General features: G+C 61.8%; 1 protein-coding gene across 1 annotated transcript in view; it reads right to left on the reverse strand.

Annotated features, from left to right (window-relative positions):
* Positions 1-525: 525 nt before the first annotated feature.
* NCLIV_022800 (conserved hypothetical protein) overlaps positions 526-24,729 on the reverse strand; it is a gene marked incomplete at both ends in the record, with an annotated part of 30,578 nt that continues 6,374 nt past the window's right edge. The window contains 18 exons of the mRNA XM_003882474.1: positions 526-1,125; positions 1,604-1,864; positions 2,341-3,082; positions 3,225-3,583; positions 4,162-4,218; positions 4,608-5,134; positions 5,599-11,884; positions 12,141-13,376; positions 13,911-15,861; positions 16,302-16,769; positions 17,107-17,292; positions 17,945-18,942; positions 19,411-19,597; positions 20,026-21,395; positions 21,816-22,408; positions 22,604-22,661; positions 23,012-23,447; positions 23,789-24,718. Coding sequence (XP_003882523.1) covers positions 526-1,125; positions 1,604-1,864; positions 2,341-3,082; positions 3,225-3,583; positions 4,162-4,218; positions 4,608-5,134; positions 5,599-11,884; positions 12,141-13,376; positions 13,911-15,861; positions 16,302-16,769; positions 17,107-17,292; positions 17,945-18,942; positions 19,411-19,597; positions 20,026-21,395; positions 21,816-22,408; positions 22,604-22,661; positions 23,012-23,447; positions 23,789-24,718 — 17,245 coding nt within the window. The remainder of the gene's footprint in view (positions 1,126-1,603; positions 1,865-2,340; positions 3,083-3,224; positions 3,584-4,161; positions 4,219-4,607; positions 5,135-5,598; positions 11,885-12,140; positions 13,377-13,910; positions 15,862-16,301; positions 16,770-17,106; positions 17,293-17,944; positions 18,943-19,410; positions 19,598-20,025; positions 21,396-21,815; positions 22,409-22,603; positions 22,662-23,011; positions 23,448-23,788; positions 24,719-24,729) is intronic.

Raw genomic sequence — 24,729 nt, forward strand, 5'->3', positions numbered from 1 at the left:
ACCGGTTTAGTCGCGCCGAGGAGACAGTGGCAGGCGAGAGACGCGGGATTTGGTCTCTTCAGAGACACTCTCCTGGTTTTCGCCTCAAACGGAAAAACACGAGATAAAACGGAAAACCTCCCACATACCCGACACCCCATAGTGGAGACAGACTCTCCGGAAGCAAGCACGCATACACGGATATGTATATTTTGTATTCCACACATACTCACACCTCTCTGTACATGTATATATAAATATATATATATATATATATATATATATATATATGTATGGATACGTGCTTGTATGGATGTATATGCCTACCGATGCAGACACTTGCACGTGCATGTATATATATCTGCATGCATGGAGACATACAGCACAAACACAGTCTCTCTCTCTATATGTATATATGTATATATATGTACATGAATAGCGATTGGAGCGATACGTTTGGACTCGCGCAAGAGATGTGGGCATGCTTCTTTGACTGTCCCCAAAAAGAGTTCGCGGTTGTCTCCAGTTGCGCGAAGCTTGCCGATGTTAGACGCCCGCCTTCTTTTTGCCTTTGCTCTGTTTCTGGTGGACGAGGGCGTTGATTTGCTGGACGATCTGCGACTCGCCTTGCTTCTGAGCGGTAAGGAGACAAACGTCGAGGAGGGCCGGGGAGTCCAGGCGCGCGGCCAGCTGGACACACTGCTGAAGCTGCTGATGGGTGAAAGTTGCGCCGAGAGAAGCGGCGGAGGCGGAGCCGCGAGCCGCGCCACTGCGCTCGACGCTTCCGGCTGCGGGCGAAGACCCGGACGGATGCGGCTGTCGCCGAGGCGTTCCGGCCCCGAGGCTGGCCGCATGCAGATCCGGAGCCCTGGAGCGCGTGGCGTCGCGCTCCGCAGAGAAGAAGACGCTGGAGGTTTGCGGCGACTCTTCTGGCGCCGGCGCCGACGGCACGAGCGAGGCGAGGAGCAGATGCGCCTCGAAGCGACGGTGCGGAGACGAGAGGAAAGGAATCAAAAAGGCGCCTTGTTGGCACTGCCCCGCATCCTCCCGGTGCTCGACAACCCAGACGTTCACCACGCTCGAGACCAGCATGTCCATATCGTCCGCGCTGAGGTACGGCGTCACGCGCGTGAGGAATTCGTGGGTCTGAAACACAAGAGCGCCCGCGGCAGCGACACACGCGAAGACCTTTGAAAACGGGTTGTACACACACAGATGCAAGGCCGGTACGCGAAGGCATGCACCCGGCGTAGGGAGCGATGAGTTCCTGCATCCAAGTGAGCTGGCGCAAATCAAAAACGTTACTCTTGTGGACCACAGAAAAAGAGAAAACAAAAAGCGCTACAGACGCAGAACCTCCCAATGCGTAACGCGCCGACATGACACGAGGATGTACGCAGATATACATATGCATACTTTTGTCTACACGTATATATATATATATATATACATATGCATATATATCTATATATATGTATATACATATTTGTGTTTATTTCCGTAGTCGTGGTATCATGAGGGGTTGCAGCAGAACGTCTCTTTTTGCCGGTGTACGTTAGGCGCGACGTGTGGCGAGGCCCAGGCGGGAAGGGGAGCGAGCCCGCGTCTTGGATCTGTCACTTACTCGCGAGATTTTGTTCGTTTTGCTCGCGATGAGCGTCGCGGCCTGCAGGAAAACCTCGACCTGGTTGAGACGGCAGAGGCGAATGACGCGGAGGGCCCAGTCGTACTTTCCGTAGAAGAGGAAGCACGCACACACGCGTACGCGCGGCTCCTTCTGGGGCGTGAGGAGAGACAGCGAGGGCGGCAGGGACGGGAAAGCGTGGAGACACTCGAGTTGGAGGCCGAGGAGCTCGAGGAGGACGGCCAGCGCGCCTTCGTCGACCTGCACAGGCATGCAAAACGGGCGCACAGAGACGGACGGGTGGAGAGGGCGAGAGTGATAGAAACGAGGTGCTGTCGCTGCGGCAGCCTTCTCTCGACGGCCAGGCTTTCGGCTTCTGCCTCGTCCCCCCTCCTTGCGGTTCCCTTCCGAATAGCCATGTGTGCCTGGACGCCCTTCTCTCTCGGTGTCAGCCGGAGAGACGCGCCAGTCGAGCTTTGCTCTCCCGCGCTTCGGCAAAAAGTCGGCCAACATCCTTCAACCAGCTGCGCCCTTTTTTGCCCATGTGGGCATTGAGCGGTTCTCCCTCCAGTTCTTGTTCTTGCGCTTCGTTTGAGTCTGCCTTGTCTCCGACCCCTTCCTCTGCTATCTCGCTTCTCCCCTCCTGTCGCTCCCTTGCTGTCTCTGTCTTCTCGTTCCCTGCTGTTTCCCTTTCTTTTCCCCTTTCTCTCCTGTCTCTGTCCGTGCATTCTGTTTACCTCGTCGATGCACAGATCTCGTTGATCGCACAAGTCGAGGAGTTCGCACTGGGAGGCTGCGGCCCCCACCGCAACTTCGCCGTGTCGGTGTTCGCTCGTCGCGGAGTCTCCAGCCATTCTCTTCTCTCTGTCTCCTGGCTCGCCCCTGTCTCCGCTCCCTGCTGCGAAGGTTCCACCGGGCGACTCCTTCCCTAGCGCGGCCTCGCGATGCCGCACTCTGGCGTCTTCGCTTTTCAAGCCCGTTCGTTTTTCAGCGTCGTCCATCCTCTGGCCTGCGCGCTCTCTGTCCAGAGAAGACTGTCGGCGACCAGTCGCGTCTTCGCCCCTGTCTCGCCGCTCGCCCTTCCGGGCGCCCGCGCGCCCTGTTCCCTGGGTCAGACGTGGAGACGGAAGCCCACCCTGCTCGGGCCAGGCTGACGCCTCGACCTTCTCGGCGTCCCCGCTTCGGCCCTCGTGCGGGAGCGCGCGACGAGACCCAGCCGATGGAGACACAACGCGGACGGGGACAGAGGCCGGCAAACCCGGAGCAGCAAAGGCCGCAGCGGGAGAACCCCCCGCCGCCAACGACGCAGAAGGGCCAGAGGACGGAAGGGAAGAAGTGTCTCTCGCGAAGCCGCGAGAGGCCTGGCGAGTGGGCAGACAGGAAGAAGCCGAACCCTGTGAACCGTGAAAGACGGCGAGGCGGAGGCTGCTCACGCGCGCAGGCAAGGTAGAGTCTCGAGAGGCGGACCAGCTGAGAGATCTGAAGGAGGAAGGGGAAAACGCGAGACTAGACAAGAAGAGATCGTGAACGTGGGCTCGACAGAATGGAGTTCCTTTTCTTCGATTTATTCAGAGATTTCTTCCCCCTGTGCCGCGATTTTTGTGTTCGTGGTGTCACCTACCTGCCGCGTTTCCGTATATCGGCCAAGACGCCGCCAAGCAGCTTTATCCCCTCCTCTAAAAAGCCGATTTGCCGGTCCCAGCACGGCGGCCGGCCGGACGCGGCGAACGCCCCCAGGGCCCGGTCGTCCCCTGGGTCGCCTGTCGCCGAAGGCCCTCCCTCTGACTTTCGACTCCGACCGCGTTGGGCTCTACAGCCCCAGGAGGCAGACCACTTCTCCGGCGAGGAACGCGTCGAGAAGGGCGCGGCGGGCCTTTCAGAAGACGCGACAGAGACAGCGGAGGCTTGCAGGTCCGCACTCGCTGCCAGCGAGAGAATGACGGCAAGCAAGCCCGCGTTCAGGAAGTCGTGAGTGAGCATCTGCGACATGGCGGGAAGGCGGCAGACACGTGACGCATCGCTGAGATGTCGCCCCGAAGAAAAGCAAGACGCAGGGGGAAAGAGACGAAACAGGAAACCAAGAGAGACCCGACCGCCCACCCGGATGCAGCGCCGGGCGCGGAAACAGATTCTAGGGGTGTACGCCAATCTGCGGCAACGTGTGAAGAGGAGGACAAAATACAAAGCCAGGACTCTCCGATACTGGAAACGTCGCACGCCGGAAGCTGACGGGGGAACCGCCCAAAACGCGTGCGACTCGTACATACAGAAAGACAGGCTTTGGCCTGTAGCTGCACAGGTGTACGCCATGCGTAGGTGTACATTCATACTTCTTGCCGTTAACGTCATGCGAATATGTATGCACACACATACATATGTATACGTATATATATATATATATATATACGCGTGCATGAATCCGTATATATATATATATATATATATGGGGAGGCGCGCAATGCCCCACATGCGTTTTTCAGGAAACGAGAATTGGATGGAGCGAAGTGGGCTCCTCCGTCGCATGTGGGGGATCATGGCGTAGTCGCGACGGCGCTTACATGCATGGCGTAGAGCGTGTGCAGAGCTCGGCGTTTGCGAAGGCAGAGTTTGATGGCCTGGAAGAACAAGCGCCCTCACATATCGATCTGTTGCAATCCCGACAGCCTAGCTAGTCTGCCAATTCAGCGGCATACCCCATACCAGACACCGCAGCAGGAAAAAGAAATAGCCGAGATATGAAACAGCATACGTATCCGTATGCATATATGTATCTCGTAGATATATATATATATATATATATATATTGAGCAGTAAGTGTGCAGATATCGTTTATTTTTAGGAATCGAAAGTAGGGAGATACGTATATGTCCAGAGAGGTAGACAGCGAGGTTGAGAGACGTGATCGGTCACGCGGCCTGCGAGTCGTCACACGGCGTTTCGACTTTGTTTTCGTCCTCCCTTGTGCTCCCTATGGTCAGCGTGAGGCCGCACGCTTCAGGCGCACCTTGATGAAGGCCTCGCCTTTGCCTTTTCCAGAGCTCGCGAGATGGCGCACGACTTCAGGCAGTCTCTGCAGCGCCACGGAGTGGGAAATGAAGCTGCCGATCAGCATGTCGGCCGCCGCGAGAGGGCCGAAGGCGACCGGCGCCGCGCCCTTTGGTGCTGGGAAAAGCTCGGGCGTCTGTGCCCCGAAGACGCGCTCGCAGAGAGCCTTGAGCAGAGCCGTCTGGCAGCCGGAAGCGGCGAGGGCGAAAGACGAAGCTGGGTCTGCGCGCGCCCCGGCCTTCCGCGCGGGAAGGCCCGCCGAAGCCGCAGCCACCCGCGAGGAGACAGGCGCCGGCTTGGCGCGGGCCAGGCTCGGCGCCCGCGCATGGTTTGTCGGGGGGCGAGGCAAGGAAGACGTGGCGCTGGGCGGCGCTGCGAGCAGCCGCTGGAGGGCGTGAGGGCAGTCGCCGCACCCGAGAAGCAGGAGAACGACCGAGCGCAGTGCGCCGTACCGTTCGTGGAAAAACAGAAGAGTTCGGTTGATTGCTGCGCACACACACGCCAGGACAGAGAAGACCACAGACGATGGGCGATACACGAGTCTGTGGCCGACACGGAGGAACGAGGGGGACTGTGGAAGCTCGATGCCGCGATCCCCGAACGCTGGTCCGCCTGGAACGAACCAGGAGAAACGGAACGCGACACGCATCGCCGGGAGTGGGCGCATGGAAGAGCATGCGGCGTGACTGCGGCTTTTCGATTCTCACTCTGACGAACCTGTTGACTGGTGCGGAGAGAGATGGGTGTGAACGTCCCATCAAACCAACCGCGCTTGAGATGAATCAATACAGGCATTCAGCACTCCTGATCACGATCCACACGGTGGTATGAACCGCGTTGCCTTGCTCTACTCTGCGGCCATTTATCTGTTGGATTGCCTACTTAAATACATCTCTACATATAGAGATATAAGTATATATATATATATATATGCGTGGTGAGATGTGTACCTGGATAAGCGTTTTTGTCTTCCACGGGAAGTCGGAAGTCGCCGCCAGTTTGTCCCTCGAAGATATCGACACACGTGGGCAAGGCTTCAGTGAGAGAAAAGGAGCAGAAGGTGCGTATCATTTCTCCAATCGTGAAGGCGCCTCGGCGGCCAAGGCGCCGTCGGGGCCTCTCGGCTCGGGGCAACGCCGCGCGATCCACCGTCCGCAGTTCACACAGAGCGAAGGCCGAAGATGTCTCTTCGTCTCCTTCCCCGTCTGTCGACGCCGTATCGAGCGTGAGGCACAGAGCAGACGGCAGGCCTGCGGGGGATGTCAAGGGCGCGGGCCCGCTCGTCCGCGCATGCAGCCAGGTGTCTCCGGCCGAAGGGCGAGACGCGCGCGCGGGTGATGAGAGGAAGCCCCGCTGATTGAAAAAGTGTGACGAGCTCGTCCCGAATGTCCCCAGAGTCTTTTCACTCCTTGTCCACGACGGCACTCCCGGATGCGAGCCTGCCAATCGACGATAGGCGGATGCCGCCCCGCCTCTCCCCGCCCCGCTGTCTTCGCCCCTCTTAGAAAGGAGACTGTCCTCGGACGGCCCAGGTGCGCGTGGCGTTTCGAACGCAGAGACCAGGTGGCGAAGAGCCAGCAAAGCCGGAGGCGGCGCACGGCCCGCGAGGGACTGCGCATTCCATTTGAAGACGTACGTCGCCAGAATCTGCGAGGCAACTTCCGAAAATCTGTCGATGTCCCCCCAAGTGTCGGTGGCTGCCCCGAACGGTGCGAAGACAGCCCCGCCTCTGGGCTCCGACTCCAGAGTGGGGCGCGCGGTCTCCATTGTCCCCTGGGACTCACCCAGCACAGCCCCGTCGGGCTCGGAGGCTTCGGAGATGCCTCGTGGGCGAGTTTCCCGGATAGGCCCACCTCTGGCGGAGCCGCGCTCCTCGGGGCTCTGTGGGGCTTCGTCCACGTGTCGGCGTTCGGCCCTCTCGCCCCGACACATCGTCACGCTACCCCTGTCACCCTGCTCTCCTGCAGCTTCTTCTACAGGGCCGGGCGCCCCGGAAGGAGACAAGCCTGCCGGCGCGAGCGCAGGCCTGCCTTCGGGCGCACATACGTCTGCAGGAGCCGAGGCCGAGGCGGCGAGCCGGGGCGACGCTTCCGGCGTCTCTCCACGGAGAACTCCGGCGCCATTCGCGGCCTCCGCCACAGACGAGACACCGGCGCCGGAAAACGCTAGTCGACACGCGTCTCGACTTAAGCTCCCCGCGAGGTGTGGAGTGGGCACGGAGACACTCGCTGTCTCCTCGCCCTGGGCGGTTGCCGTTGAGGGCAAGGCTGCAGCGCCCAGCACAGGAGACAGCGGCAGGCCTGGCTGCCTACTGCAGGAGGCGTGTGTGGGGGTCTGCTCGAGGAGCCCGGCCACACATGGGAGTCGTGCAAGGGACTGGAGATGCGCTCGCCAAGGCTCGGTGGCGGAGACAGAAGTAGCCGCAGGGAAGGCCTGAAGGAAGGGACCCGCGACAGGCGGGAGGAGGCGCCGAAGCGCCTGCGGACAGACTCGCCGCCACGCAGGCACGGACGCGGCGACTTCTCCATTGGTCCTGGCGAAGCCCGGGCTGCGAGGAGACGAGAGGAGCTCTCCGGCTGGGTTGTTTGCAGACGGCGACGAGGGCTCGTGACGCTTCTCGCTTTGGCCCCCAGTCGATCTCGCCTGGTCTCTGTCGACTGCGGTCTTCTCGCGATTCTGTGACAGATCAAAGCCGCGGGCGACGAGGCGACGGGTCCCGCCGCGCTCCGGCCCGGCCGTTTTAGCGGCCTCGGCAGCGGCGCTCGGTGCGGGCCCTAACGCGGGGCTCTTGCCCGGGGAGAAGCTGGCCGAGGCAGATTGGAAGTCGCTGGAGGAGGAAAGCGAAGTCAGACTCGGGACCCGGGGAGGCAAGCCGTAGAGGCGACGATGCAATAGGTCGGCGGAGACGCGCCTGCAGAACACCTCGAGCGTCGCCAGAGAAAACAGGGGAATATGTTTGATCCCAGCGTCGAGCGCGGACAACGTCCGCGCCGAGAGGTGAACCGCTTTCCGGGCTTCTCGCGCCCCAGGCGCCTGCTGGCCTGCCGGAGCCTCGAACGCCCGCGGTCTCCCACGCGTCGCCTGCGGGTCTGCTGCGGAGAAGAGAGAGGAGAAGAGCGACGACGCGCGCGACCCGCCCGTCAGCCTTGCCCGCTCTGCAGCGCGCATGTCCACGCGTTCCGCCTGCGCATCTCGCGCACCTGGCGCACGCTGCGAAGGGCCCGCGGGCGAAGAGTCACCCGCAGCCGCCCCGTAGGACGCGACTTGCGAGGCGGATTTGCATTCGCCCGATTCGCGTCCCCGCGCCAGGCCTCGCACGGCCGCCGCGGCCAGAGCTTCGTGGCCGGGGTCGGCTGCGGCACTTGTCACCTCCCGGTCGCGGTCCGGCGACTTGTGCTCGTCCTGTTCTCGCGCGAGGAGCTCCGAGAGGCGCCGACACGAAACGCCTTCGGCGTCGGGCCAGCGCCGTTTGAGCGCAGCCAACTTGTCTAGCCAGCTCATCGTTTTGACCGCTCGCCACGCGTGTCTTCCAATTCCTCTGGCCTCTCGCGGCAAGGCACCTTGTCGCTTAGACGCCTCAACAGCCCCCCCTGGAGTGACTTCCGGCCTTGCGCATTCCGCCGTCGAAACGCCGCTTCTCCTTTCTACGTTCTCGGCTTGGAATGCTGCGTTAGGTTTTCCCGCCTCGAGGCTTGGAGGGGGAGATGCACCACCGAGAACCGCGTCGGGGCTAGCACCGCTGTTCGAGTTCGCCGCGCCTGGTTGCTTGCTGCGTTTCGAGCTGCGGGGCCGCCGAAGCGTCGCCGAGGCCCGCCATGCCCGCGAGGCAGTCTGGAAGAGCAGCAGGTGGTCCTCTTCCTCTCGCTTTGCCTTCTCCTTCGCTGCATCCGCGAAGAAACCGACTTCCGGGTCCTTCGCGCTGAGACGCGCAGGCACAGGGGGCAAGACTCGCCCGGGAGCTCGGGCAACAGCCCGCTTGCCTCCGAGCCCTTGCCAGGGGTCTCCGGCAACGGCCTCGCTCCGCTGGATTCTCTCAACTTCTGCCGCTTCGTCTCCTGAGGCGGCGCTCGCGGACGACGCACCGCCCTCGCCAGCGCCTCCGGCAGAACCGATCAGCGCAGTGCGCGATCCGCCGTCCCCGGAACGCGACGCATGTCCCCCAGCGACCGACGCACTTCCGCTCGGACTCGGCGTGCGCCGGGGTGGGCAACTGGAGGGAGAAGAAAGACCGGTGGACGGGCTGCCCAGCGCCTGGGTCACTCGGTCGGCGTCGCGGCTGAGCAACCGAGAGACCCGCTGCAGCCACTGGAGCTCGCGGTGAATGTTGAGCTGCACTTGGTTGGCTGCCAGCGCCTCCTCCATTTCGAGGCTGGCCTGTGCGTAGTCGCCCAGACAGAGAAGGGCGAGGGTCCGCACCTCGCCTATGGGGTAGGCGCGCAAGACGCTCGTGGCGTTCGTGAAGCACCTGGCAAGAAAGGACGACTCCGACGGGGACGCCGAATCGGGTGGCGCCCCAGAGGGGGCCAGAGCCCCAGGAGAAAGGCGCGGCGGGTCCGCCGCCGCCTTCCCGCTGAGACTCGCGACTCCCGCGCTATCAGAAGGCTCCAGCGCGGGAGGCCAGCCGTCGGGGCTGGCAATCTTCTGAGACGCGAGAGGGGAAGATCCTGCCTGGTCCTGCACGGACGGCTGCGCGGCTGAGTCATGAACCGCCGCGACTCGCTTGTCCGCCACCGGACTCTCCACGATCGAGGGGGCCGCTTCTCCACCCTCGGCTTCTCTCTGTCCTTCCCGCCCAGATGCCTTCTGTGTCTCTAGCGGGTTCTCCTCGCGCGACTCGGGGTCTGGGCGATTCAGAGCCCACACGAGCCGATGGTCGGGGGCGACCCCTGTCTCCGTGTCTCTGGCGTCTCCGTCCCGGCCTCCGGGGGCCGGGTCCCCACAGGCGTGTAGGGCGGCGAGGGCCTGTGCCGCAATCGCGTCCCGGAGAGAGGTCGCGGCGCGCTGGTAGCAGAGGCAGAGACTCGCGGCGAGGCCGAGTTGGTCGGCGCGAATCAGACTGTCCCGGAGTTCCTTGCCTTTGTCGAGAGCCATCAAACTGAAGAGCGAGTACTCGCGGCCTGTGCGCTCGCGCAGCCGCACGAGGAAAGGCAGCAGCTCCTGGCCCAACAGGACTGGCGCCGTTACTGCGGGGATTGCAGCCGCGAACTTGAGGCGGCAAAAGTGGAGAAGGTGGAGAATCAGCGAGACGAGCTGGGGAACCGCCGCAGCGACAGTTTCAGAGACAGACAGAGAAAAAGACGGGGGCGGGCCGTGTGCGGTGGAAGAGACACCGAGGCCGAATGCGGCAAGGCCGCGTTCAGGGGACTGCGTGGACAGACCGCCAGGGCCGCTAAATGCGGAGTGTGTCGCCACCGCGTCGACTGTCGGATGTGAAAGTGCCTGCCAAGGCCGCGAGCAGAAAGCCGCAAAGTTTGGATGGTCCACAGAAGGCACAAGCAGACACGACGGGAGAAAGGACACACACCGGATCGTGCGGGAGCGCTGCGCGAGGTTCTGGACTTCTTTGAAGGTAGACCGGGAGGGACTGACGGCGCCGAAACAGTTGAACGGCGAGAAACTGCAAGGGTGCGACCCCGCCAGCTTGCCTGCGTCGCTAGGGGCGTCAACACGCGCACCAGGTTTCAGTCCTTCAAGGTCACACCCGGGTGCCGGCGTGGACGTCCCCACGCCTTTCGCAGCCCCGCCAGCCTCGGGGGTGGTCTCCCTAGCCAGAGAAGGCAGTCCCAACCCGTGGGAGTCGCGCCGCTCAGTTGCCACGCCGACGGTTCTTTCCCCCTGCATGCCGCTCGGCTGGCCATTTCCTCCGATTCTTGTTCCGGGCACCTGTTCTCTTTCGCCACCTTCCTGGCGGCTCGAACTCCGCGGCTCTCTCTCGCTGCCGATCTGCTGACCTCCCCCAGACGTCGCGGCCTTTGAATCCGCCCAAGGCAGAGCAGGCGACAGCTCGGCAGGCGGATTCTTCTCTCCCCGCTCAGGTGTTGTTTCGTCTCCGCGGCAGGCCGGTTCCAGCTGCAACGCCGCGCCTCTCGGCGACGCAGGTTCGCACGGCGGGCACGCAGTCGGGATCTGGTGGGTCGCGACAGGGTGGACGGGAACCGAGGCGTAGAGGCGAAGGGACAGGTCGTCGCAGATCTGCAGACTCGCTTCGGCATTGACCACGGAGCGAGCGTTGCAGAGGTCGAGCAACTGGAGAGCGGTCCCGAGACATGGGACCCTGCCGAAAGAGTGGGCCCGGCGAATCGTCGCGTCTTGCGCAGGGTGGCCTGTTAGGCTCCACTTGCCGCCGATTCCCCGACACGCCAACCGGCGCAGGCCGCTGGCCCGAGTGCCCTGGCCCGCGGGTAGCTGGGGCTCGGGTGCGAAGGCGGTTGAAGGCCGCTCGCCAGGGAGGGGAGACAGCGAGGGTGGCGAAGCCGTGTCAGAGGAGGTGTGAGATCCGCGCCCAGGCTCGGAGTCCTTTCGCGGGGGAGTTCCCCTCCGTCCCTCCCGAGACTCGTCTTTGGCGCCGTGGACACGAGAACACCCGGCGTCTCGCCTCCTGCACTGCTCGAGCTGTCCTCGTCCTGCATCCAGTGCGGGGGTCGGTTCTGCGTGGTCGTCGTCGGATTCGCGACTAGCGTCCGCCACGCAGGCCCTCGCGAAGAAAGACGCCGACGACCTCGGAAGAGAAAGCGCAGGCGCCGGAGACTGCGCTGCAGCCGCAGACTCGGGCGGCTCCAGACAGAGGGCCTTGCGCGCGTACTTGATGATGAGGAGGTCGTCGCGAAGGTCCGGCCACGTTTGGAAGAAGGGGCCCAGCACGTCGCACCGCGCATTCATGAGCAGGGACTCCACTATAAGCCACGGCTGGAGAAGCACGCGTTCGTGGTGGGCCTCGACGCGGAGCGAGACCGCCTGGAGCAGCTGAAGGGACGCCGTCAGAGTGACCGCTTCCTGCCGCTCCGCCTCAGTTAAGCCGGCGCCGAGGTGCGACAGGAGGACGGAGCAGAGAAGAAGGCGATCCGAGATCTTGTTCGAGAACCGAAGGAGTTTGAAGGCGAAAGTCGCCGCCTCACGAGGCGGGTGGGACAGCAGCGTATTGACTGCCGTCGTTTTGTCGTCGCACGCCGTGAAAACGTGGAGCAAGTAGGACAGATGAATGGACGCCAGCAGAGAAGGATCCGGCGGAGTGAACAGCTGGACGGAGAGACGCATACAAGCGAAAAAAAGGGTCACATAGATAGCCGCCGAGTATCCGTCGAAATATCAGGGACACCCTGTCCCTGTCGCACGCCAGCCGTGGGAGACGAGGTGACAAACACGCAGACACGGGGAAAGGGACGAATCGCGCGACACAGACCCCGCCACTCACACGCACACAGACACACATCCCCAAACTGACAGACTCTGGACGACGAGTGCTTCTGTTTCTCGCTTCAGTTTGAGGTTTTACCTCTGCGATGGTTCTCGCGAGGCCGTGGCCATTGTGTTGGAGAAGGACGCGAATCACCTCCTCGACACCTCCGGGGGATCGGCACTTCGCCTCGACGTCTTGCCAAACGGCCCACTGGCCTTCACACACTTCCGTTGTCTGGCGATATGCATCGACCTGCTGCAGGGCTTGCTGCACTTTGGGGATTAATTCCTCAATTCTCTTTCGCCGGCTCAGATGCTTCCGCGGCACGCACCCGCCGCGGTGTTCTCGGTCGTCCTCGTTTTTTGCCCGAGGCCGACCACCACCGGGAGCAGAAGGAAACGGGGACAAAGGAGGGTCGGAGCCGTCGTGTTCGCTGCTGCGACAACCGTGTTGGCGTTGAACTCGGCTCCCACTCGAGACGCGCCGCGCCTCATCTGCCGCGTTCGAATCGCCTTCGCGCAGTTGCTCTGACATGCTTGTGTCAGCGTTGTTCGCCTCGAGCGTTTTCTCTCCCTCTCGGACTTCCTCGCCTGCGCGTTCGGCCGCGAAGGCTGGAGCATCCGCGCGCCCTGTGTTCACCTCGTCGTCGATGGACGTTGTGTAGCGCGTCTCCTCGTCGCTCTCCGTCATCATCTCTTCGCCGAGGGGATCCGCCCCTTCCCAACCCGTCCGCATGCGTGCCCCGGCGCGGGACTTCGCCTCTGCCTTCAGGCGGTGCAAACAGCACGTCAGCGTCTCTTGAACTGTGTGAACGCCCCACGAGCCGTACAGCGCGAGTGCAGATTCTGTGGCAGCGATGGGATCTTCCTCCCTCACGATGCAACCAGGGAGCGGCAAATAGTCTTGCGAGGAAAGCTCCTCGATGGTGCAGGCTGTCGGCGCCTCAGCGGCTCTCGCCTCCGCGTCCTCTGCCGCGCGTCCTGGAGAAACGCCTTCCTCTCCCTCTCCGAACGGACGCGACGTGCGGGGGACTCTTCTCTCCGCGCCGACACCTCGTGAAACAGCGGGGCCAGAGAAAGACGTCGCAGACGAGAAAGACTCATTCGGAGACAAAGGCGCGTCAGAAGGAAGCGAAGGCGTGTGGGGGCGAAGGTGACTGTGAAGCAGACGCCGCAAGAGGCGTTTTTGAAGACGATCACCTGCAGGCAACGTCTGATCCACGAGGCGGAGAGCCGCCTGAACGAGGCCTCTCCGCATAAGACCGACAGCCTGCATGCGCGCGCAGGCTTCCGTGCTCGCTTCGAGGTCGTCAGCCACCGCGAGCAAAATGCCCTGAGAATAAGGAAAGGGGAACCAAGGGATGCCGCACTCCGAATCAGAACAGAGACAACTTCGCAAGCAGACAGTGCGCCCGCCGCAGTGAACGCACTGCAGGTCGAGCGCGACGTACAGCCACTCGAAGATGCAGACCCGATCCATGCGCCGGCTCGATCAAACGACCGATCGCAGACAATCCCGAGGGACACGGGTCGGGAGACAGATGCGAGAGTAGACAACAATCTACCACGCCCCCGGTAGAGAAGAAAGACACGGAGCCGTGCAGACGGGGAGAACAACGGATCGAGCGATGGCACCGCACCACACCATGCACGACGACTTCAGACCCCGAAACGCAAACATTCAAGTCCATATATATATATATATATATATATAGATAGATAGATAGATAGATAGATAGATAGATAGATAGATATATATAAGGGGGGTAATGCATCCTTCTCTCTCCAGATACATACATACTTGCATACATTTTTTCCAGAATTTTTTTCACGTTTTGCCTGAGGGGTCGACTGAGCGACGACCTACCCGGAGACGGGGCGGGAGTCCTTCGAGTTGTTCAGGCGTCCATCCTTGGTTCTCGATATGTCCTAGCGTGTAGCATTCCGTTTGGCCATCCCTTTGTTTGTACCGCTTCGCCTTCCCGTGCCGCATCGTCTCGATGCGCCCCTCCCGCGGCGCGGGTGCGTGGCTCGTTGCCTCTGTCTCCGTCGCCTGTCCCTGCTGGTCCCGCCCGGAGTCTCCCGCCTTTCGGCAGTGCACTGAATCTGTCTCCGGCTCTTCGGCGCCTGCAGCGGAGTCGCAGATCGCGTCCCAGTACCGCATGCGCTCCTCGATCCACCGGCGCAGAGGGAGGAAAGCCCTTTCCCCGATGATTTCCAAACTCGCCCGGTAGAAGCTGCGTGATGGCCAGCGCTCGGTGAGGCGCTCGAGGCAGGCGAGGACTGCGAGGAGACACACGTCGTCGGCCTTTGTGTCCTTGAGCGGCTGCTCCAACTCCGCGAGAAGCAGCGCCGTGTGCATCGACAGCACGTAGGGGGAGAACGCTGCGGGCCCCGCAGGCTCGTGGCCGTCGCTAGGAAGTGTCTCCAATCTCGACGCGCGGGCCGCGGGCGCCAGAGACGTCGACGCAGCCGGACAGGAGACAGGATCTGACCTGGAAGCCGGCACCCGAGAGCCAGCAGGCGCTCGCTCGTCTGTTTGCGCGTTGCCCAGCACTGGAGAACCCGCGCTGGCCCCTGCGGCGCCTCCGTCAGAGTCGGACGCGAGCTCGGCGGAGGCTTCGCCTTCCTCGGGGCCTGAGGCGCCCAACCGTCGGTCCCGTGGAGACGCGAGAAAACCTTGGAGAAAGAAACGATGGAGCGGTGTCGCTCCCTGAACGAGAACGCTAACGAGGTCCACGCCCATCAGCGCCGCCAGCCGCTGCGCCTCCTTTCGGCCTCGCAGCTCGAAGAGCACCCGCGCAATCGTCGACTCGGGGAGGTCAAAGAGCACCGCGAAAAGGTCGTACTCGGCGGCCGTGTTCCGCACAGGAAGGGCGGAGGGCGGTGCCAGCGCCAACGGGTTTCGCCTGCATGCAGCCGCGGGCGTGGGAGCGCGCGGCGCTGCAGGCGCACGCAGCCCCGGGGGCCGGGCGAGACTGGAGAATACGCCGGACGGTGGGTCACGCCGCCAGGCTCTGTAGAAGCAGCCATCCGCGAGGCCGCAGCAGCGACAGGCGTCGGGACGGAGGCGCGGGTCTGTCGGCGTCGTTGCACTTTTGAGGAATTTCTGAGTGGCAGCTTCCGTCAGGTGAACGATGCGAGTGAGATACTCCAGAAAATGCAAGAGGTACTTGGCCGACGCGCGCCCGCCCCGCGGGGGGACGTCCACAACCCCGCCTGAGCCTGCACTCGAAACCGCGTCTCCCCCTCGCGAAGCGATCTGGCCGAGGCTGTCGCCTGCAGGCTCGCTGGTCGTCCAGGCGTGCGACGCGTCCCTCTGGACGCCCGCCGAATCATCCACGACAGATGCCGGCGAGGCGAACCCGCCGTCCCCGAGTTTCGGTGCCGGATCGGGCGACGCTGCGAGAGAGGAAGAAGACGAGCAGGAAGTGTAGACGTTCGCGGGGAGTCCAGGCAGCGTCATATCTGCACTTGACCCGGAACCTGCGTGTCTCCGTCGTTCACCGTCGCGCGGCGCCTTGTCCCCGTCCCTGTCGGCCGGGCACTGCGGGCCGGACTCCGCACTCAGGATTTTCACGGCTGTTCCGAGGAACTGGCGAGCAGAGTGGAGAGAACGGAGGGTGTGCGTCCGCTCCTTGATGAACTGCAGCGCCTCCACGAGAGCCGCGACGGCCGTCTTCTGTTTCTGCAGGGAGTACAAATGTGACCGGAGAAGCGCAGGCTCGGTCGGCAGCGCCTCCACGTCGAGGAGAAGGCCCGCGAGGGGACGACACGACGCCGGGGTTGTGTTGCGCGCCTCCAGGAGCACAGACAGCCTGAGCGGAGACAGCGCGAGGGAGAGAACGGGGGGAAAGGCCGATGTACTCCGGCAAGAGCCGCTTCACGCGGAGCCGCGGGAAACAAAGCAGCGGTCATGCAAAGAAATCCAAAAAACCAGGACGGCGTGTGAGAGATTGCTTGCGCTGGCGCGTTGTGAGAGAACACGAGTCAGCAGGGGACCCGAACGCGTTTGGTCTTTTCTCTCTCCGTGGAGAGGCTGTGTCTCTACATTTTGCTGTTTTGTTCAGCTCTTGTGGATTGCTGCTTTGCATATCTGCTCACGCGTTTCACCCTCGCGCTACCCCGCCGCGAGACGGAACTTCCGGCGCGGCGTCTTGCGCTGCGGAAAGGTGTTTCTGGCCTTTTCGCGGGGGATCGGGTCGGCTGGCCCAGCGACACCCGCGCCGACCCCGCGTGCCTGCGGAGCGTTCCCTACCTGTCGACGAACGTTCGGAAAAAGGCAGCCAACGCGGGCGGAACCGAGCCCCGGCCGGGTCGACCATCTGCGACTTCGTTTCGCGTCTGCGAGCCCCTGTCGGCGGCTCCAGGAGCCACCCAGAGTTCGGCGTTTGGCGACTCCGCTTCGAGGGCCTCGAGCGCGCGCTTGAGTAGGAGGAGACAAGAGGGAGGCGACAGCGCGCAGGATACCGCTGCGTCGACGTAGGCGTAGAGAGGAAGGAGAAGCGGGCGGAGAGACAGCAGCAAGAAGGAAAAGTCGTTGAGCGAGAGGGAAAAAGAACACACTGCGGCGGTCCCAAACGGGACGCAGGCGACCGGCTCAACGCAAGAAGCGAACGAAGCGGGACGCGAGGCATGAAACCCCGAAGAAGGCACCTGCTGAACGAGCTCAAGAGGCTGCGATAGGAAGGAAGACGTCGACAACTCTGATGCTGCCTGGAAGGCTCTGATGCCACAGAAACAACAGCAAGACAGAAACACGGGTGTGTGCAACCTTCGAAACGCAGCAAAGAATGAGATGTGACGTGGTCTCTTGGGGGCGCGTCTACACAAACATACACGCGCATGTGGCGCCATGCCTCGAACATCCACAGAACCTTGGAACCATCTAGACACACCACCTTCTATCTGTGTACTCGTTTGTGGACTGCCTACATAGATAAACGAATATGAGAAGACTAAATACGTAACTATATGAGCCGGCAAAGCGAGACATATATATAACATACATATATGCATACATTGAACTTGGGTGTGGGCGGAGAAGAAGAGAGCGCCTGTACCTGCTCATGCTGCGAACGGTCTCGTCTGCTGCGTCTCGAATTTCCGTTTGGAATTCCCGGGCGCCTTCTCCAGCTTTGCTTTGCGCCGCTTCGAAACTCAAAGAGCGCCGCAACTGCGCGAAGGCGCGGGCCACGGCGACTGCCGATTTGATGCTCGGCGGCAGATCGAAGTAGCTCATCAGGCGTCTGAGCCGAGAACATAAACAGGCAAATGCGAAGGCTTGCGACAAAGGTAACCCACGTTCTACACATGTGCACAATACGCAAGCAGACATCGATATGGAGCTTGGCCTACAGGTCCGTTCCTGTGTTGGTAGACCTATCTACATATATGTTTATGCTCACACGCTTGCATGCCTGGATGCCTACCGACAGATTGAGACAGCAAGATTGACATGACCACATGCAGACGCATAGTGATATATACATATATATATATATATATATATACAGAGAGAGAGAAGTATAGATATGGATGCATGCAGACAGACATGGATACAGATAGATATATATTGAGGTGGATACCTATACAGAGAGTTCGTTATCGCCACATCAATTTGTATGTTTATGCGCAGATTTATCCCTGAAGCACATTTGAATTGTAACCAGATGCGGCCCATGTGAGGCATCACTGCTCTCCCATGAACAGGAGAGGATAAAGGAGACGACCACAGGGAGCAACGACGAGAGTTCTGAATCTCCAACCCAGGACATATAATATATACATGAATATATAGATGGCTGCACAGGCCGTCTGGAAAACCTGTTTTCAAGCAGACATCCATATTGACGTTGATTACGGAACTGTTTCTATACCATCGCCGTGGTCACCGCTTACGCGCAGAACGCGAAGTCGTTGAGTTGGAGAGTCCTGGCAACCAGCAGTGACGGAGAGGAGAGGAGATGAAAGATGAACGGTCTTGCCTTCAGCGACAGCCTCGCGTCTGCTGGGCCGATCGCACGCGACAGAAAGGGAGTTGTAAACCTCGAAAGCGCGGCTCCTGCTCGACGTCTCTGCCCCCAAGGCACCAGCTGGGAAGGCCTCTCGTCTTCGCCATGCCTCAGCTCAGGGGGGGACGCGTCAGGTGTCGAGCGTCTCGCTCGCCTTGCCACGTGTCGTCCTCGCGACTGCAGGCCTTCTCGTGCCCGTCCTCGGCCGTAGTGCTGCGATCTCTCTGCCGCATCTGCGCGGTGTTCCCTGCGCGTGCTCCCGCGCGTTCCCCGCGCCTCTTCCTCTCCGCTGCTCACGCAGACCCACTCCTCGCCAAACTCGCAGCCAGAGGGCGACGCCGGCACGGCGGATCGCGAAGCGGATGCGGCGCGCGATGCCCTCGCCTCGCGAGCGTCCGGGAGAGCAGAGGACGGGAGCGTCACGACTGCGCCGATGTAGCGACACCAGCGAAGCCACTCCAGAGAGAAAACGACCGACGAGAGAGGGCCGCTGCTTCCTTCGCGGCTGCTTTCCTTCGCGTCGCGGAAGGCTGAGCGTCGCGGGGAAAAAGGCTCACACGAGGGAGAGGCGTCTGAGACCGCCTCGTCGCTGCCGACCTTGCGCTGCCGAGGCCACGCGCGCCTGTTTCCTCTTCGCCGCCCGGCTCGCGAGTCTGTGAGGGAAACTCGCGAGGGAGCAGACGCGCCGCAGTCGAGAAGAAAGACGGGGAACGGCGACGCGGTGAGGGGCGTCGCGCCAGTCGATCCGCGCGCGCGCCGTGCGTTGGGGTCTTCGCCCTTCTGAGCGTCCCCAGGCATCACCACCAAGTCAGTCAGCGGAACGGAGCAGAGCGCAGCCCCATCGAAAAACTGCTTCAGGCACAGCTGGCCTCTCCACAGCAACTCCTGAGAAAGTGCAAAACGAAAAACGTCGCGCGCAAGAGGCATGTGCACCAAGCAATCAAATCGTGCATCACACACACATGCAGACGTGCATGCACGCGAGAGCGATCAACACATCCACGCAGACAGAGACAGTCATTAACGTGTGGATATAAAAAGATTAGAAACGATTCGTGGGCCTTCTGCCTCTCTCTATAACTCTCTCTGTCCCGGCACATATATGCACTTTTGCCCGTTTGCAGACGCTTTGCCCGTGCGTGTGCCACAAGAGAAACGTGAACCCGACTGTCTGATTGGCTCGTTCGAGGAGAGAATCGAGGTCCTCCTTGGAGAGTCTGTGTCTGTACACCGTGGGACCTAACTGGACAAATCCGTCGACTGTCCTTACGTTTTTCACGTCTGCGCATCTCACATGCCACTGACTGCTGCACGACACCGCGTGTACATGGCGAGACACGCACGCGTACTCACTTGCGTGAACAGATCGATAGCGCGAATGAAGAGCAGAACCCCGTTTCTGTGTTTCTGCCGGCGGCGGCTCCCGTTCAACCGCCGTCCTGGGGTCTGGTACCCATCCGCGCTCGACGCCTCTCGCTCGAACCGAACGGTGTCTCCTTGGCGCTCAGCGATTTCTCGATTCACCCGCTCCAGGTGGGCCCTACCACACATCAGCCCCACACCCCAGCGGCATACATCTACATGTCTCCGCATCGACACGAAAAAGATCTCACGAAATTGTAGCCACAGGCCTGCCGTGCAGTCTCGTCCAAAATTCCTTGTCGAAGGCCCTTTCCTTCCCCCAAATATCGACTGCCCTACATGTTTTTGTTTATCTCTGCGTTGTTCTCCCCAATCAACTTTATCGGTAACCTCAAATTCGCATGACTACACACCATTGCGTCACGTTCATTCGCTCCCTACGGAACTCGTACCTGTTGCACGTTCTCTCTTCTGGAAATGCGGCGCTCATGCAAACAAACCCCTGCATCCGTCCCTGTCGCACATGACACCCGCGTCCTGTGGCCCTTCCCGAGAGAGCTGACTGGCTGCAGCGTTTCCGCTTCAAAACACCTCCGATGAACCTACCTGATGAGCATCACCAGAGACAGGAGGACATTGGGCGGGACCACGAAGTGTCTTTGCGGTCCCTCAGCGCGCCCCCGCCTCGCTGAGGCGCCTTCACGTCCCTCGACTTTGTCTGAGAACTCGACGCGCGAGGCTGCAGTGAAACACAAACTGCAGAGATGCAGGAGAAGGACCACACGATAGGAGATCCGCCGGACGCATCCAATCAAGTCGCTGATACGAGAGAGCGTGGCCTCGAGCCGCTGCTGGGCAAACTGGAGCAGACTGCGAGGCTGGGCGCTCGAGGCCAGAAGGCTCTGTGCGGCGCCTCGGTCTGGCATCTTCAGCCCCTCGGCGTGAGACCCGACCACAACGCCGCTGGCCTTCGTGCTCAAGGGTGCGGCCCCGCCCGATCCAGCAGTGCCTGGGGAGGTCGCGCAAGGCAAGGGGAGAGACGGGAGGCCCCTGGGGCCTGCTGGGGCTTTGCCGCCTTCCGACGACGCCGAGAACAGCGCCGCGTCTGGTGCCTCGTGATCCCCGAGAAGAAGCAGCGTCTCTGGGCGTCTCGTACCTCTCGTCTGGGGCCTTCCCAGTGAGCAGACGAGCGCGTCGCCCGTCTCTAGTGCTTCGCCCCAGCGCCCGAGATTCTCCCACACCCAGCGCCCCGAGGGGCCTCTTCGGGGCTCCACGGGCCGCCTGCGGAGACCTGTCTCCTGTCTCCGGCGCGTGCCCCACCGCCGGCGCCTCGCCGCAGTCCCGGGGTCGCCCGGCGCAGCGATCCCCTCGGCGGTCGGCGCGCTGGGGCTCCGCGTGGAGGCGTCACTCGCGCTGTCTTCATGTCCCTGTTTTCCTTCGCCTTCCCTGCGAGAGCTGAGCAAAAGTTTCTTCTCGCCCACATTCCTCTCCTTTCCAGAGTCGGCGCCTCCGGCGGTGGCGCTGGCGGGACTGGGCGGCGCAGACAGCCCCTCACCGGTACCGCGAGCTTCGCCGCTCTGTTTGCGTGACTGCGCTCTGAGCCGGTTGTGGCCGACAAGTGCTTTCCCGTCGCTCCTCTGCAGTCCCCGTTTGTCTGCATGCGCGGGCCTTCGTCGAGAGTCGAGAAGAGACCGCGATGGGCAGGACGCCGCGGGAGCCTGGCGAGGCGCCGGGGGATTCGGCAAGCTGAGGCCAAGGGGAGACGGAGGCGCTGGTGACGAAGAGAGAAATGCTGGACCATCCGCGCAGGCCTCGATCAGATGAATCGCCTCGCGGAGAGCAAAATACAGATAGGCGACGTCCACATCGTGTGTCCGTTCCAGCGTCGTGGCTTGCCTCTCCGTAGGCGGCAGGACGCGCAGCCCGGAAAAGAAGGTCTCGGGGGAAATCAGCGGGAGGCAGCGCCGCGCTCGGAGCTGAGAACACCAGAGATGGAGACACGGCAAAGCCGCCGATTGAGAACAACAAATGCGAAAGCAACCGGCGAACTGGGAGGCTCTCGGTGTGTAGCTGACAGGGTGTGCCGAACTGCGCGATTGAAACAGAGCACGGCCTCCAGCGCAGATCCCACCGAGGCGCTCCCAGTTGACACGAGAAGGTAGCAGTCAGCGTAGAGGCGATGAAGCAAAGAAACCACGCGCGGAAACACATTCGAATGCGCTTCCTCGCGAACGTTACGGTGTACCAACAGCGCCGGGGCGAGCGGACCCGAATGCTGGCACGGAGAGGAAAATCAAAATAAGAAGACGAGAGTAAAGCCGAACGATAAAACCGGATGGCGTCACGGTCGCCAATTCGTATTTTCTCTCACGTGACAACTGGTGCTACTCGCCTACCACGTAGAGAATCGAGTGTCTCTGAAGCTCGTCAAAAACTTCTGCAGCTAGCCAAGCGGGTTTATCTTCTTGGAGTTCAAAGAGTTGAGCCGCTTCGGCAATGAAGGGAACCACTCGATGGTCTTCTCTCCGGTGCCCCGCCGTTGGATCGTCTCCTTCGAGGGGCCGCGTTGTCCCGGCCCTGCGCCTCACATCCGTCTCCGCCTCGTTCCACGCTGTGATGCCCGCCTCGCTCTCTTTGGCTGTCGCAGGCCGAGCTGGCTGCCCAGACTCTGTCCTCCTCCTCTGCGCTCCGTCCACGTCCGCGTCTGCTTCGGCCCCCCGATTCGCAGTTTCGCCCTTGTCGCCGCTCCCGCTGGCGTTGCAGGCCTCCTCAGAGGGCCCCTGTCTCCGTGTCGCTTCCTCCCGTCTGCGTCCCTCCCCGCGTTCCTGTTCTCGCGGCAACGACCCAGCGCGAAGAGAAGCCTCTGCTGCCTCGACTGCAGCGTCGGTGCGCTCGCCCTTCAGCGTCCAACTCTTCGCCGGGACCGCGGCGAGCGACGGATGATCACTCTCAGGCGCGGCAGCAGCCGAGGACGCTGAGGGCGGGAGATCTGCAATGCAACACAAGTACCTAGCCGCGTGCGTGGCCCGAAGAGAGGAGAGGCGTCGAAACGTCGCGGATTTGCTGTTTTCAAGACGCGGAACGCCCGAGACCGCCTCATAGAGAACGGACGAAGCTGCGCGCGAGGCCAGTGGGGCCGTAGACCCGCTCTCACACGCGCCTGGAGGCGGGGCAGGCCTCTCACCGTAGGCAAGAAGTACCTGCGTGAGCCACCAGCTAGCCGCCATCTTATAGTCGAGGACCTGAGCAGAAAGGAGACAAGGGACGCGAGATCTGGAGGCTCGGGAGACACTCGCGAAGGAGCAGAGGGAGGGCGGGAGCGGAGACGAAGCGAGCAGGCCACAGGGCAAGAAAGTGAAGCGATGGAAAAAAGATGGCAACGAAAAAATGAAACGGTGTTGGCAGTGCACGACATTCCTGTCTGGGCGGAGCATAGGTCGAGATAACGGGGCGATCGAATCTCCAATCGCCACACACCGTTTTGCGTTTTCGGTGCTTTAGGCGCACAGGCAACGCAAAGGGAGAGAGCAACTTGGCAAACCAAGACGCGGAACACAACGCTCGTACCGCTTCTTCCGTCCGATTCACCTACCTGTAAATGCTCGCGAACTCTCACATCGCCGTCGGTCGTTCTCCACCGCGGCCTCACCGTCGGAAGATCCTCATCCCCGTCTTCCTCTTCTTCTCCATCTTCTTCCTCTTCTTCCTCTTCTTCCTCTTCTTCATCTTCTTCTGCTCGCCTCGAGAGTCCACGTGTCCAGCGAGCGTTGCGGCAGCCCGGGTCAGCGCCAGCGGCGGGTCTCTCTGGGCGGTTGGCCGCTTCGCCGTCGTCGTTGAGGAAAAAATCGTCTTCTGCGGAGGCGAAGGCAGCGAGGCGGTCCGTCTCGCCTTCTTCGCCGCGCCAGACGCTGTCGAGCAGCCGCTGCCGAAGACGCATGCGCCCTGCAAAGGCGCCCCAGGCGAGAAGCACCACGAGGGGTCGGATTTGCGGAAAGGGCGTGAGGAGCCGGGAGGCGAGCGCGAATTCCCTGAACAAGAACGAAGAAACTAGTCAAAACGCAGTCGTGAACGAAACCTCCAGATCGGCGGCGGCTCACGATGGCGAGCTGTGCGCATGCAGCGACCCAGAACTCACGCATATGCCACAGACGACACCGCCCGGAGAGGCACTGACGAGCCCCGACGACGCCACGCGCACGATAGTTCTCTGCCTCACCAGCAGACAGCATCGACGCTAACCCGCGAAGCTCGGGATGCACGATCGCCAGGCACTACGCTAGGTCAATCAATCCTCTCCTTAAATCACAGCACGCCGGCGCCGTCTCTCCCGTGCTCTGCATGCGTTACGCCCCTCCCGTGCCTCGCCTACCGATCGAGAACGAACTCGATGGCCTTCCGGAGGGGGAACTCGACACAGTGTTGGCGCGTGACGCGCAACGAGGCGTAGTAGCTATCCCAGAAGGCCGGGAGGGCGACACCTGAGATTCTAGAGAAGTCCATCTCGTCTTCCGCAGCGACAGCTGAAGCCTGTTCAAGATCGAAAGACAACTTTCCTTCCCATCCACTGTCTCCAAGCTGCGGCCTGTCTTCGCTCCCTGTGGCTCCTGCGTCTGCGGTTCCCCGGGCTCCCTTCCCGCTGTTTCCGAAAGGCAGTGCAGAGGAGCGACGCGCCACGCCGTCTCCTCGAGCTCTCGGACTCTCACGCTGTGCGGCCAGTGCGTCTGCAGAGACGCAATCCGAGGGCGGAGCAGCTTTCGCTCCCGGAGCGCCTTGCGGTGTGGCATGCGAGGAAGCGTCGCACGTGGCGAAGGCCGCGTGCGAGGAAGGCCGGGAGGGCGAATGTTCAGGCTGTGAAGTCGGCAGGCTGTTTGCATGCCGCCACCGTCGGAAATATGCCTTGCGGGCTTCCCGGAACAGAGGCGAAGCATGATACGCGGAAGGGCCAATGTAAGACAAGGAGGAAGACAAACCCGAAGCCGGAAGTGGTCCAGGAGCACCAACCAGATCGAATGCTGGAGGCAACGCCAAGTGCGTCGTCTTCAGTCGTACCCAGTGATCGTCCAAGTGGCCATACAGCTGAAGGGTCAGCAGACTTTCTCCGAGAGAGCGATGCGAGACGGAAGACGGAAGAGCCTCTTCGAACGAGGATGGAGAGTGTTGACTCGATGACAAGAGGCCCGGGAAAAACTGGCGAGCGTGGTCGAGCGACGGACGCGGAGGCGAGACGAGCGGCTGCGGATGCATCAGCGGGACGTGCGACAAAAGCGCCTCGTAGATCGGCAGGCGCGAGAGAACGCCGCTGAAGGAAAA

The sequence above is a fragment of the Neospora caninum genome, chromosome VIIa (genome assembly GCF_000208865.1).
Source record: "Neospora caninum Liverpool complete genome, chromosome VIIa".
Taxonomy (NCBI): Eukaryota; Apicomplexa; class Conoidasida; order Eucoccidiorida; family Sarcocystidae; genus Neospora; species Neospora caninum.